This window comes from Drosophila hydei, unplaced genomic scaffold (assembly GCF_003285905.1).
Source record: "Drosophila hydei strain 15085-1641.00,03,60 unplaced genomic scaffold, DhydRS2 tig00000358-arrow-arrow-pilon, whole genome shotgun sequence".
NCBI classification, from domain to species: Eukaryota; Metazoa; Arthropoda; class Insecta; order Diptera; family Drosophilidae; genus Drosophila; species Drosophila hydei.
This window is the reverse complement of record NW_022045716.1, coordinates 650,663-664,891: the sequence shown is the minus strand read 5'-3', so window position 1 is coordinate 664,891 and position 14,229 is coordinate 650,663. Positions and strand designations below refer to the sequence as shown.

Here is a 14,229-nt window from a genome sequence, read left to right as displayed (position 1 = left end):
AATAGTCGTAAAAACAAAAAAAAATATATATATATAAAAAATAAAATTTATAAAAATTTTTGTAAACTACAAAGAAATATTTGAGATTGTTTCTTCACCTCTAGGTACACATAGATAGGTTTATATCTGATTAGACGGAAGTAAGAGGGCGATGATAAGATTATGTATGTAGACAGATAATATATATTGAGAACAGATATATAGATATAGACACGGATAGATAGTAAGACAAATAGATATGTTGGTTATATATACATTTTTCTTGCCGTTTCTCTAGATATCTGATCTATTGTATCTATAGTATAGTATATATGCACAAAATCTAATGGGACACGCCTACAGCTATATATAGATATAGACATAGACATAACTGTAGATTGATAATATTCCCAATTCATATAGAATATGTTATCAGATCGGTAAGCCTTTATGGACCCAAATCCAAACTGGGAAATAAAACTTTTGTCTTTTAAATGTAAATAAAAAAAAATTAGGTATATATGTATTTTTGCCATAGTTGATAAACGATATATATATATATGTATATATCGGTTGTACGAGTAAGTGCCATTATGCTACATGGGATTAGTTAAAACGAAATATTCGATACGAACTATGATTAGGTATTAGCATTCTGACTATGCCTAGCAGACGGGACTCTATGTAAAATAGTTAGTTAGTTCATAAGTATCTAAGTAGGTGCGATTATATATTTATAGGTATATGTATATCAGCTACTAGTAAAAACTCTTAATTAGTTCTGGGGCCTTGAAATGTTCGACTCGAATGATCTCTCTGTCTTAGAGGCTACGCTTAACTAGTTATAAATTAGATTAGATGAAAAAAAAAAGTTGTTTTTTGTTTTGATTGGTACAATTGAAGAATAGAACTATACATGGGATTTAATTGGATATTGGGGACTTGAGGGGTTTATCTTTCGTATTTGCTGGCTTAGGTGGTTAGTTTTGGATAGGCTTAGGTTAGCTGTGACTAGTATTGGTTGAGAATTGGCTTATGAGTATTTCGATTGCTCTGATTGCTGTTGCTGCTGCTGCTGCTGCAGTGCAAGCAACTGTTGCTTGCGCGGTCAAGCGACAATGTCGCTGCCCGGATTATAGCCAAAGTAATTGAGATTGAAATCATCGCTGAATAGCACCTCCTCCTCGGACGGTTCCACCTGGTGGGACATCTGTATGCCCAGCTCCATGGGATCGATCTCTGTGATGTAGTATTGCGAGTTGCCGAGGCTGCCCGCAAGTAGGCTGCTGCTGCTCCCGCTGTGCAGCTGCTGTTGATGCTGCTGTTGATGCTGATGCTGATGTTGATGCTGGCGCAGTCCGCTCTCCGTAACAACGACGTCCTTGTGTATGGGATTGAGATAGTCTTCTGGAAGAAAGGCAGCCATCAGTCAAGCAATCAGACACCCAACTAATCAGTCAGTCAAGACATCAATCAGTGCATCTACACCTAATCCCGTCACTCAATCAAACTTCCAAATAATCATTCAGATAATCAATCACTAAAACAGTTCGCTCATAGTCCCCATTCTCTACTTTTAGTCCAGTTTATCAAGCAATCAATCATTCTATTAATAACTTGTTCAACCCATCGTTGAATCGTTAACAATCAATCATTCAATCCTCATCAAGCAGTCGCAATCAAACAGTCCATATAAAAATGGCTAACTAATTCAATCACCTTTTTAATCATTCAATCACCCGCTCAATCAATCACCACTCCATTACGCTATCAATCACTACAAACACGCATTTCATATATATCACTCTCTTATTCAATCATTGACAGACAGTTAATCTACCAGTTCCGAATTCAATTACAGTCAATTACTAACAATCAATCACCGACTCAATCATACCTATCAATCAATCAGTTCTATTGCTACTTACCATTGTCGAGCAGAACATCCTGATAGGTGCTGATGATGGAGTTGACGGACTGCACCTCCACCTCTCGATGGATGCCATTGAGGATCTGTCCCGCCGTCTTGCGTAGCTCATCGTCGCTCAGCAGATCGCTGAAGGGCAACAGCCGCTGCGAATGCGGATGCGGATGCGATGAGGGCGACGATTCGCTGGGCGTCTGCTGCAGCATCTCGTGGGTGAGCGCAGCAGCAGCAACAGCTGCCTCATCATAGATGCAATTGGTCGATTGCTGCTGCGGCGAGTGCGAATGTTGTTGTTGCAACTGTTGCTGCTGTTGCTGTTGTTGCTGTTGTTGTTGCAACTGTTGCTGCTGCTGTTGTTGCTGCTGCTGCTGTTGTTGCTGCTGCTGCTGTTGCTGCTGCTGGTGCATTTGCTGCTGATGCTGTTGAATGCGCTCGCGATTGATCGATTCCATTTTGAAGAACAAGTCCAAGCGTTGCTTTTTCTGCAAATGTGTTAAGTAAGCTTTGTTGTGCGTGTGTGTGTGTGTGTGTGCTACTTACATGCTCCCAGGCTAAGACATTCTCCGCTGAGTCGCCGCTGGATATGGCCCACAGATGGCCAGCGCCTTGCGGTGCCTTCACGCCTTTGCGAAAGTGCGGATTGATCGAGAGATTGTGCCGCACCGAGTTCTTCCAGCGATCATCGTTCGATTTGTAGTACGGAAAGCGATCGCTGCATCAATTAGAAAGAGACAGACATATAGAAGAAACAGAACACGGAGAGGGAGAGAGAGAGAGAAATATTATATAGATTGGCATTGAGTTTGGCTGAGAAACTTGTGCGATGTAAGTATGTGATATGTGTAGGTAAGCAAATAAAAGGGTCTGCTCGACTAGTAAATACTCTGGAATCAACTGCTTTATGAAAATGTGAATGCAGAACGAATTTAGCTTATACTTCTTGAAGAAGCCTGTCGAGCACCCAAATATTGTTTCGGGTTTCCCCAAGTTATGGAGTTCTTAGCACTTTGAAACTGGCAAGTAAGATATTATATATAGATACGTTATCTGCTAGACTTGAGCTCATAGCCATTAGAAAATTCTTGCGCTTGGAAGATGTTGTTGATTGGTCAAGGCGCTGAGGGCCTGGGGGTTGAAATGGTGAGTTCCAACGGCAGCTGATTGGCTAGTGGTCAGGTGTTACCCTCGGTTTGTTGGCTTGGTCGAGCCACTCAGAAGGTGAACAACTTTTTGACCAGTCGCAATTAAAGTTGGCAACATGCGAAGCCAAGCTAGCAGGCAATTTGCAGCGAACACGTCACGGCACGGCACTGCGGCAGAGCTCCAACAGGGCTGGCGGCGCAACCGGCGGGGGCAGGAGCAGGGGACAACATGGACAGGGACACGGATACGGATACGGACACGGACAGCGGCAGTGGCACAAATTATGCGTCGTTTTGTAGGCAGTCACGAACAGGCGATTTGGACAGAAAAAAAATATTAAAAGAACAGAAGCAGGAGTGAAGTAGTGGGCAATGCACGACTAGTAGATACCCATCCAATTAGGAAACAAATATTAGAGAGACATTTGAGATAGCAGAGACATAGAAATACTTTAAACAATGATCTTCAAGTTTTTCTGTTCTCGTTCACTTTGTCGACAAAGTTCCCAGTTTATTGGTTAATTTTGAAAACTAGTTCATTTAGTTCAACTTGCTCATATACTGACTCCATCTTGAGACTATTACTCAGCTATTTACTGGCTCATAATTGGCAGCTGAATAATTCCAAGGAACTAATGGTTCATGAACAGTTAGCTAACTCAATTAAACTGATCGATGAACTAGTTAAAATCACATCGTTCATTGTTCACTGAACTTGTTCAGCTCACATGAAGAACTAGTTCAATCTTTACAAATACTAAAAATATAGTATTCTTGATGAATAAGCAAAGTCTAACCCCTGAACTAGTTCACTTGTTCATTTTCAGAACTAGTTCATTTAAATGAATAACTCAATAGCATGCATCGTTCATTTCAGCAACTGGTTCATTGGAAATGAACGAATGAACTACCTTTTTAACACACCCACATTGAAAGTTAGTTTTCCAGGGTATACAAAATGGAGTAGCTGGCGAGCAGTTGGGCAGGTAAAAACCTGCCCGCCCCCACCACCTGATATACGCTGTGCATAGGGCATATGTAAAAGGAAACTACGTCGACCGGAAAGGACATCGCGTGCCAAGGCGCGCGCCTCCCACTCGGGCAGGGGACGGTTGGCAGGCGGCTAGAGCTGGGCAACAAAATGGAAAGTATTTCGAATAACGGCACACAGAGAGAGAGAGAGAGAGAGAGAGAGAGAGAGAGAGAACGACAGAGAGAGGGGGAAGTTGAGAGAGTGTGCGCCACGCGCCAAGTCCAGAAAACAACCCCCGCAATGAGCGCGCTCTGTCATTGGCCAACAGCTGCCCCCCTGACCCTGTCCCTGTCCCAGCCGCTTGCCCTGCCCTCCCCATCTGGTGCTCCACCTGCTCAAGCTGAAAAGCAATCCAACAATTTTTCCTCTTTTTTTGTGTATTTCAACACGCGAGGCTCGCATTCAGACTCGACTGGCTGCATAACTATATAGCTTACATACGTATATATATCTATATCTATTATAGCTTATATTTTGTCGACTCATAAATGAAATGGAACAATTCGAAATGGAGTGCATAAATCTAAGGCGAACCCCTTCGTCCTGGCTTCTCTAGCTGAAAGCCAGCGTCAGGCAGCTCTTTAATGAACCAACTAAAAAAATTTCACCGGCCACCACCCACTTTGATATTACTGTCATGGACTACCCCGCGCCCCGCCGGTAATGTTTGGGGCACGCAGACGTCATGACGCATCAACGGAAACACACAGCCAACAGTCAACAGCCAACAGCCAAGATGATGGCACTTCACATTCCATTCGAGTGGAGCGGGAGATCATACACACATATCCCAAATACTATGTGATATGCGAGCTTATCATATGTGCCTGATATAGATACCGATTGAACAGGTGCTAAACGGGGTACAGTGGGTGGAGTGTCTGGTTGAGGATGATTGAACTCACGATTGTTTTGATTGAATATGACTATTTTGGTTGTGTATGAGCCATAATTTGATTTATGATGATTGATCTGATTGAGATGATAGATGCGATTGAGCTGTTTGAGTATGATTGATTTGATTGATAGTAATTGATCTGATTTGAGTTAATTATGGCTCTGATTGATGATGAAACATCTGATTGAGATTCAGACGTACTGAGCTGTTTGATTGATTTGATTGATGCTGATTGATCACATTTGAGGTAACTGCTTCGATTGATGATGTTACATTTGATTGATAGATGAATGATCTGACTGGGTAATGATGTCTTTGATTGAAGATGAAAGACTCGATTAAGACTGACAGTGAGATTGATTGAAGTTCACTTCTTTGAGTATGATTGATTTGATTGATGTTGGCTGGTCTGATTGGTGATGACGCTTATGTTTCAATATGATTGACTCAACCATCTTGATTTCTGTTTTCTTTCGATTGGTGAGTTCATTTGATTGATGATGATTGCTAATGATTGATGATGATTGCTCTGAGTATGCTCTGAGTATGCTTTTCCTATAGAGAGTTTTCTCTCTGTATGTGTCGATTGGTGATAATGTTTGCTATGAGTATGTTAACTGATTGATTGTTAACTGATTGACTATAGACGTGATTGATCTGATTGTCCTTGTTAATAAGAATAAGTTTTCCAAGTAGTGATTGCTCTGATTGATGCTGGTAGTTAATGATTGAGCTAAAGTGGCCATCGATAACTATCGATAGTACACATCTCCACAGATATCGATATACCAAACGAAGTATGACCCTTGCCATTACAGGGTATTTGCTTCTATGTACTTCGTTTTCTGTTTTTTTTTTTGTAAAATTGGTTTGTTTTGCTCGGTGTTTGGCATGTTTTAGTTATTGCTGTGGGTATTATGAAACACCCAAATGCACTTGTAAAATTATAAATACGAAATACGAAAAGTGGAAAATACGCTGTAGGAAAATGGGGAAGCGGGAAGTGGGAGGGCTTGGGCTGTTTGTCTGACAGGGCTTAATCATGCTCCAAGCCAATCGATACGCAGACGGCTCTACTTATATATGTATATATCTCACACTTGTCGAATTGTCAACGTTGCTGTGGATGATTGAGAGGGTGTATATATATGTGTGTATATATAGGAGCGGGGGTATATGCAAATCATCCACTATCAACTACCCACTATCAACGTTCACATCATTGTCAATGAATTGAATGAGTGACTGCGCCTCGTTCATAGTCACAATCACATCCACATCCACATTCGCCTTCAGCTTCAAATTGTCCTAATACACGGCATGGTTGGGTGGTAAGCCCAACTGCCCCGCTCCTACGTCCCCTGCCTGCTAGTGTGCATAATAATAAGAGGTATATACTGGTCTTCTTTTACAACATCAACTCGAATTGTCGGAAGTTTCGTTTTCGATATCGAAAATAATGCGAGTGGCCGAACGACATCCGGCTATGCTATGCCTTTAAAAGGGACGCAGGGAAGGAGAGGATGAAGGTATGACAGGTGGGGGCGGCTTGTCTGTAGGTGGGTGGGTTGGCGGGCAGGCGGTTGGGGGTTGGGGTGGTCCCGCCTGCTGTCCGGCAACAAGCTTCAGGCGCTGTAATAGAGTTTGAAATTCGAATTGGTTCACTGCTGCTCCGCAAAACGGCCCTAGAGTGGGGTGAGCGATAGTGGAAGTTAGAGTGTGCCTGCTGCCTGGACGGCGTCCGTATAATGCATTCTGTCTGATAGGCTGGGAGCTGGTCGCTCGGACTGGTGGCTGAATGGATGGCTGACTGGTTGGTTGGTTGGCTGTCCGTGCCGTGTCAAGGCGTGTCTGGCACGCAAGCCAACACACACACACAGTGAGAGAGAGAAAGCGAGACAGAGATATAAGGAGTAAAAGAGACCGCCTTTCATTTTTGACATGGCGCCCAGGAGCTCAGCTCCTCTGCTCCTCTCCTCTCCAGCAGTTCAGACTGGGCAACTACTTCTGGCGGTTTGTTTCGAGTTGATTTCTGCATTCATATATATTTATATAGACTCTATATATACCTATATATATATATATATATATATATGTATATATATAGAAAGAACAACTTAGTTCAGTTCATAAATTGTGCAAAAATTTATGGATTTATGGCAGTTGAGGAAGCTTGCCTTCGCCTTTGGTCTCTGGTTGAAAAATGTGAACGAAACTTTTAAATACAATAATGGGGCGTTGCTGGCCACGCCCCAACGAACATCAGACAGACACAGTTAGAGATACAGATACAGATACAGATACAGATACAGATACAGATACAGATACAGATACAGATACAGATACAGATACAGATACAGATACAGATACAGATACAGATACAGATACAGATACAGATACAGATACAGATACAGATACAGATACAGATACAGATACAGATACAGATACAGATACGATACAGATACAGATACAGATACAGATACAGATACAGATACAGATACAGATACAGATACAGATACAGATACAGATACAGATAGATACAGATACAGATACAGATACAGATACATATACAGATACAGATACAGATACAGATACAGATACGATACAGATACAGATACAGATACAGATCGATACAGATACAGATACAGATACAGATACAGATACAGATACAGATACAGATACAGATACAGATACAGATACAGATACAGATACAGATACAGATACAGATACAGATACAGACATATACAGATACAGATACAGATACAGATACAGATACAGATACAGATACAGATACAGATACAGATACAGATACAGATACAGATACAGATACAGATACAGATACAGATACAGATACAGATACAGATACAGATACAGATACAGATACAGATACAGATACAGATACAGATACAGATACAGATACAGATACAGATACAGATACAGATACAGATACAGATACAGATACAGATACAGATACAGATACAGATACAGATACAGATACAGATACAGATACAGATACAGATACAGATACAGATACAGATACAGATACAGATACAGATACAGATACAGATACAGATACAGATACAGATACAGATACAGATACAGATACAGATACAGATACAGATACAGATACAGATACAGATACAGATACAGATACAGATACAGATACAGATACAGATACAGATACAGATACAGATACAGATACAGATACAGATACAGATACAGATACAGATACAGATACAGATACAGATACAGATACAGATACAGATACAGATACAGATACAGATACAGATACAGATACAGATAAGTATACAGATACAGATACAGATACAGATACAGATACAGATACAGATACAGATACAGATACAGATACAGATACAGATACAGATACAGATACAGATACAGATACAGATACAGATACAGATACAGATACAGATACAGATACAGATACAGATACAGATACAGATACAGATACAGATACAGATACAGATACAGATACAGATACAGATACAGATAGATATCTTCTATCTATAGGGTATTTCTTGAGTCTTATTGCCTACTTGGCAGTTGGCTTTTTCTATAGAGATCGTTGGCATCTAAACATTTTTCCCTTTGGAGATCCTTCACGCATATGTCCTGCAAATGCCATATCCTGCACCCTTAGCCCTCGCATTGGTCTTGTTCAATGAAGCATGATCCGCATCCAATAAACACTCAATATGCAATTCAAATTGACCGGAAGAACAGTTGCCCCTCACCCCTAATCGCTTTGCTGCTGTCGCCTCCTACGCAGGATCGGGCTTGAGCCTCGCTGCTTACGCTGGGGAGTTGGCTAATGGGTTGACCGAGTAATTGCTGGCAATTGTGCGCCCGAGTTGCGCTTGTCAAACACCTGATATCCGTATGCATTGAGCCATGTCAAAGGTGTGTGGAAAGCGGAAAAAGGACGGAAAGGGCCGCAAAGCGAAGCGAAGCGGCGCGATGCCGTTTAACGCAGGCACAAAACGTTTCCAAGTTTCCTAGCCCAGGCAATTAATAATTATCGTGTGTATAAATTTCATGGACAGTTGCCAGAGAGAGAGAGAGAAAGAGAGAGAGAGAGGGAAGGAGAGAGGAAGGTAGAGGGCGAGCGGAGGCTTTGCGTGGGCGAGCCTTTGCGCCGGCGCGTCCTTTGCCTTGAACAAGGCGAGGACGCAGAACAGGTGTAGAAAGCACTGCCTAAAAGCATTGAAGACAAACCCCCAACTTCCAACCCTTCCCCCTTCAGAGCAGCCCTTGCCACATCTCCGCACCCGCCCCACCAGCTGCTCTGCTGGAGCCACAAAGTAAATTTGTAAATGGTTAATGAAAACTTGCCCAAATATAAAGAAAGAAACAACAACTACAAGAGTTGAGCAGAGGGGGGTTAGGCAGTGGCAGTGGCAGCGGCAGTGGAAGGGATAGGGCTAGGGGTAGGGGTAGATCTAGGGGTTGGGCTGGAGAGCTGGTCGGTGTGCTGGCTCATTACATTTAATGAACAGGTTGCCCACGGGGGCCAGGTGATGGGCAAATGTCATAAATTGCTGGCAAGTTGAGGCTAGGCCTGGGGGTAGGGGTAGGGCTAGGGTGGGTAGCTACCTTGGGGGCGGCTTTTTCTCTATATAAATTTACATATATATAGGATATTTACACGCAACATTTGAGCCGAGTTTACCAAATATTTACAGTGATTCGGTGGAAGCCGATTCGAAACAACTTTCATAATTTGTGGAAGCCCAAACCCCCAACAGGGGTAGACGGCTGGACGGGTGGGTGCGTCGGATGGGGCAAATTAATGAACCTTGAAAAATGTGTTAAAACTTTTTTATTATTGTCATTGCATTGACATATGCACATATAGACAGCCCTATATCCATACACACATATATATCTATATGATTCCTTTGAAAGTGGGACGTACTGAAGGAGGACATAGTTCTACATAGTTCAGAAACATCTAGAAGCGTAGAAGTTTCCAATTAAAAAGTTCTCGAAGCACAAAGAAATTTTATTTTAGTTTCGATAAAAGAAATTTGCTTGCGCCTCAAACGAGGCAATTCAAAGGAAGTGAAGAAGATTTTCGACTTGGGAAAATAGTTGCGAAATTGGCATTCAGCGCGACCTTCGAGAAGAAATCGAGTGGGAAGCAGAACTTTGCAAATAATTTACCATCTCAAAAGGCACATGAGAAGTGGGTCTATGAATACGAAATACTTCAGAGATAGATTACCGAAGGGTTTGAGCAAAGTTAGGTTGAATATAACAGAAGGAAAATATAACAAATAGAAGATAAATTCAGATTCCAGAGAGAGATGGAGTAAAAGAGTGATTGAGAGGGGGAGAGAGAGAGAGAAAGAGCGAAGAGAGGGAGCAGAAGCTGGAGATGATGAAATCAAAAGGGAGAAAGAAAGGGAGAGTGAAAGATAGAAAGACCGAGAGAGGAAAAAAGTAGAAGATGGTGCCTGAGAAGGAGGAAGAACAAAAGAAAGAGCGAGTGTGAGAGAATTTGTGAGAAAGAGAGAGCGAGAAATATAGCACTAAATAAAGAGAAAGAGAGTGGGGGAGACAAAAGGGAGTGAGATTGATGCAGAAAGACAGAGCTACAGAGACAGAGAGTAAGCTACAAACAGAGAGTGCTGAATGGATGGAGAGACAGAGACAGAGACATAGACACAGAGTGCGACAAAGGAAAGAAAGAGACAGGGATAGATACATATCTCGATATGCGAATCAACTTGTTGAACAACAAACAACAATTTGAAACATTTTTGATTAGCAACAAAGCGCGAAATGAGGTAACGGCAAAAAGAACAAGAATACAAAAACAAAAGAAACGAAGAAAAACAAAACAAAGAACACGGCAAACATTTTTAGCAGGTAATAAATTATTGGAACTGGAAACTTTTTAACTTAAAAGTTGTTGTTGTTGTTGTCGGTTGTTAGCCAAACAAATGCGAAGCCAGCAAAGAGTTCATTTAAGCAAGACGAACCAAGAATACCCTAGAAAATGTCATGGATATAGATATGGATATGGATATAGATATAGATATAGATATAGATATAGATATAGATATAGATATAGATATAGATATAGATATAGATATAGATATAGATATAGATATAGATATAGATATAGATATAGATATAGATATAGATATAGATATAGATATAGATATAGATATAGATATAGATATAGATATAGATATAGATATAGATATAGATATAGATATAGATGTCTGTCGAACATACTGCATATCTCTTACTAAATTTGAAAGTATGCACAGCGCTCAAATACCCTGTGAAATGAACTGCTCTAAGCAGCAGGGGAATTTGGCAGAGAAGGCGAAGAAAAAGTGAACAATGAGAATGCGCAAAGAAATGCTTGAGATTTGTTTAATTACATCCGGCATAGTCACAGCTACACACACGAGCACACAGGTATGCACACACAGGTGTACACACAGGTGCACACACACAGCACAGGCTATTCGCCCACACAAAATGCCATGAAAAAAAGGAAAAACTACGAATTGTGGGTGGTTCGTTCTCTAAATGGTGGCTTGGGTGGTTGGGTGGTTGGGTGTGTTGGCTGTGGGTGTGGGTGTGCCATGCCATTTGGGGGTTGTTGTGGTGGGTGTACTTACGATATCCATTGGTATATTCCAGACACCGTTAGCTCACCCTTGTCCTCGAGGGCGTATTCGATGAGTTCCGTGTATGTAAACGGTGGTTTCTTCGGCCTGCTGGTTTTGCGGTGGTTGGTGGTTCGGTGGGTGTCCACATCGATTGGCGAGTGAGAGGGAGAGAGACAGAGAGCGAGAGAGAGCAAAGTTGAGTGAGTGAGAAACTACGCCAAATAAATATTTATTAAAATGGAGTTTCCATTTGAAGACCCCTAGTGAGAAGGAGAGCGTTCAGCCAACGTCCTATTATCCGATATATTAAGATTCCTTGCTACTAGCAGTTGTTCACTGACCAGCTACAGAGACGCCTTCCTGTCGTCGCTGTCTTCCTATGGAGGATAAATTGCTTAGCCTCACAGCTCTGCAGAGCTGAGCCTTGTGAGACTCTCATTAGCCCTTTGGGGCTATCGGACATCCTTGAAATAAAATATGTGTGAACCTTTCATCTTAGATACATCCTTCTCTCTGGCTCAGGGCAAGCTGCTCAGATGATCTCTGTCTTGCTGCAGACCAAAGCCAGCTAGGCTCCTCTTGTCATATAGAAGATATGTAAGCCTTTCCCTTAGGCCTTATTTTGTGCCTCCCTCACTCCCGACGTGCCTAGGTCTTCCTACTCGGACTAACTCTGTGTTCATTTAGAAGAAAGTTATCTGGGACTCGCTTCTAAGTTGATGTTTGGCTCTGTGGGTCTACCTGTCCAGCTGTCCTCTGGCATAACCTCTGTCTATACAGAGCTCTCTTTTATGTTTGACCTAGACCTTTCTCTGGGTTCTCAGCTAATCTGTGGCTCCCTTTGCATTGGTTTTCTCAACTGATCTGTGGCTTTTCTTAAGCAGGATCCCTCTGTTGGCCGTCCCGTACTTACGCCTTGGACGCCGTGTCCTCGACTACAACGTGCTCGGCGACAATCATATCGCTGCCGTCCATCTCCGAAGTGACCTCCATGACCAGCTCCTCGAACTTGCGTCCAGTTTTGGTTGGTGTCGATGTTGTTACAGCGTTTGTTGAAGTTGTTGCTGCTGTTGTGGCTGTGCTTAGTGCTGCTGTGGATGGGGAGTTGGAGCAGCTCTTGGGCGAGCCGCGCTGCTCCAGCTGCGACGAGTGACTGTGACTAGAGTTCGATGCAGATGCGGATGCTGGGGACGCCGAGCTGCAGGGCGATGCGCTGGCCATGTGAGCATTCGTAGCTGCTGTGGGCGTGGCTCCCTCCAAGCCGACGCCCAGCCGTGCCATGCCGCCGCCCACATCGGGCGAGAGATGCGGAAATTCATCGAACTTGAAGTTGAGTAGCCAGGAGAGATTCTTGTCCTCGAAATCGGGCTCCGGCGAGCAACGAGCTGGGCAGGTCAATGAACGGGATTGCGATTGTGCTGTGGGCTGTGACTGGGGCTGCTGCTGCTGCTGCTGCTGTGGCTGCTTTTGCAGTATGGGCACCAGAAAGCCACTGCCACTGGCCGCTAGATGGAGCTGCTGCTCCGCCTGCGACTCCAACTGGTTTTCCGATTGGCTTTGCATTGGCGGCAGCGTGGCGTTCAGCTGCGAGATTTCCGTTTGCAGTCCCGTCGTATAGCGATGATCCAATTCGAGCAGCTCTCCCGCTTGCCAGCCGCCAGCGTCCGCCTCCATGGGCGCTGTGGGCGGCGCGCAGTAGGAGGCAGCGGGCACCAACAGCTGATTATCATAGGCGAACAAATCGTTGATGAAGGCGGCGCTAGCTGTGCCGCTGGCGCTTGTGTCCAGCTGGAGCTGAAAGCACAGATCGCCGGCAGCGCCGACGCCGACACCAACGCCAGCGCCCACGCCCACCCCGACGCCATTCACATCGTAGTCCAGATGACGCTTCTTCCAGGGATTCGAGTTGAGCTGCTCGTAGGGCTCCTCCAGCTGTGTTTCGTACTTGCGCTTGAGAAAGTTGAACTCGCAGTTCGAATGCAGCGCGTTGCAGCTGTTGTTGTTGCTTTTGCTGCTGCTGTTGTTGTTGTTGTTGTTGTGGCTGGAAGTGTGACTGGAATGCTCAGTGGAATGCGGCTGAGCGCCTGAGCTGCTGTTGGGCCCATTGACGGGCATATTGACAATCATTTTCCTTTCCTTTATTTTTCTTCACACGGATTTGCACGTCAATTTTTCTTTCACGTGGCGCACAGAACAAACAAAAAAGAAGCACAAACAGCGCGAGAGCGACAGAGCGCGGGATAGAGAGAGAGAGAGAGAGAGAGAGAGAGCGGAATAGAGAAAAAGGGAGAGAGAGAATTTGGAGTTTTCGGATGAGGCTAAAGGAAATTTTTGCGCGATTGGTTTCCGTCTCGCGCTGCGACTGGCCACGGAATGCGGCTGAAGGATTTGACGGAAGCAACATTTGGCCAGGAGCTGAACGCTGCCAGGATTGGCAGCGACTGCAGCAGAGGCAGCGACTGCAGCAGAGGCAGCGTTCTCTCTATCCCTCTCTCTCTCTCTCTCGCTCTCTCTCATTACCCTTGCGCACTCAGTGAAGCACAACAACTATCGATGAACCCCCTAGCCAACCAAAGCCCAATTCCAAACCCAAACCCAAA

General features: G+C 43.6%; 1 protein-coding gene across 1 annotated transcript; it reads right to left on the bottom strand.

The window, feature by feature from the left end:
- Window positions 1-1,087: 1,087 nt before the first annotated feature.
- On the bottom strand, window positions 1,088-13,815 carry LOC111605305 (myb-like protein P). The gene is made up of 5 exons (XM_030224105.1): window positions 12,543-13,815; window positions 11,639-11,734; window positions 2,447-2,618; window positions 1,908-2,388; window positions 1,088-1,383 (listed from the first exon to the last, which is right to left on the bottom strand). The coding sequence occupies exons 1-5, from the start codon at window positions 13,754-13,756 to the stop codon at window positions 1,088-1,090; spliced, it is 2,259 nt and encodes a 752-aa protein (XP_030079965.1). The 5' UTR covers window positions 13,757-13,815.
- Between the last annotated feature and the right edge of the window lie 414 nt (window positions 13,816-14,229).

What these genes read in the sequence shown, in the direction of transcription:
- LOC111605305 (XM_030224105.1), bottom strand. Translation starts at nt 13,756, where the DNA reads ATGATTGTCAATATGCCCGTCAATGGGCCCAACAGCAGCTCAGGCGCT. An exon ending in ATGTCTTAGCCTGGGAGCAT is followed by an intron (nt 2,389 to 2,446) that starts GTAAGTAGCACA and finishes ACACATTTGCAG; the next exon opens with AAAAAGCAACGCTTGGACTT. An exon ending in GGATGTTCTGCTCGACAATG is followed by an intron (nt 1,384 to 1,907) that starts GTAAGTAGCAAT and finishes TTCTTCCAGAAG; the next exon opens with ACTATCTCAATCCCATACAC.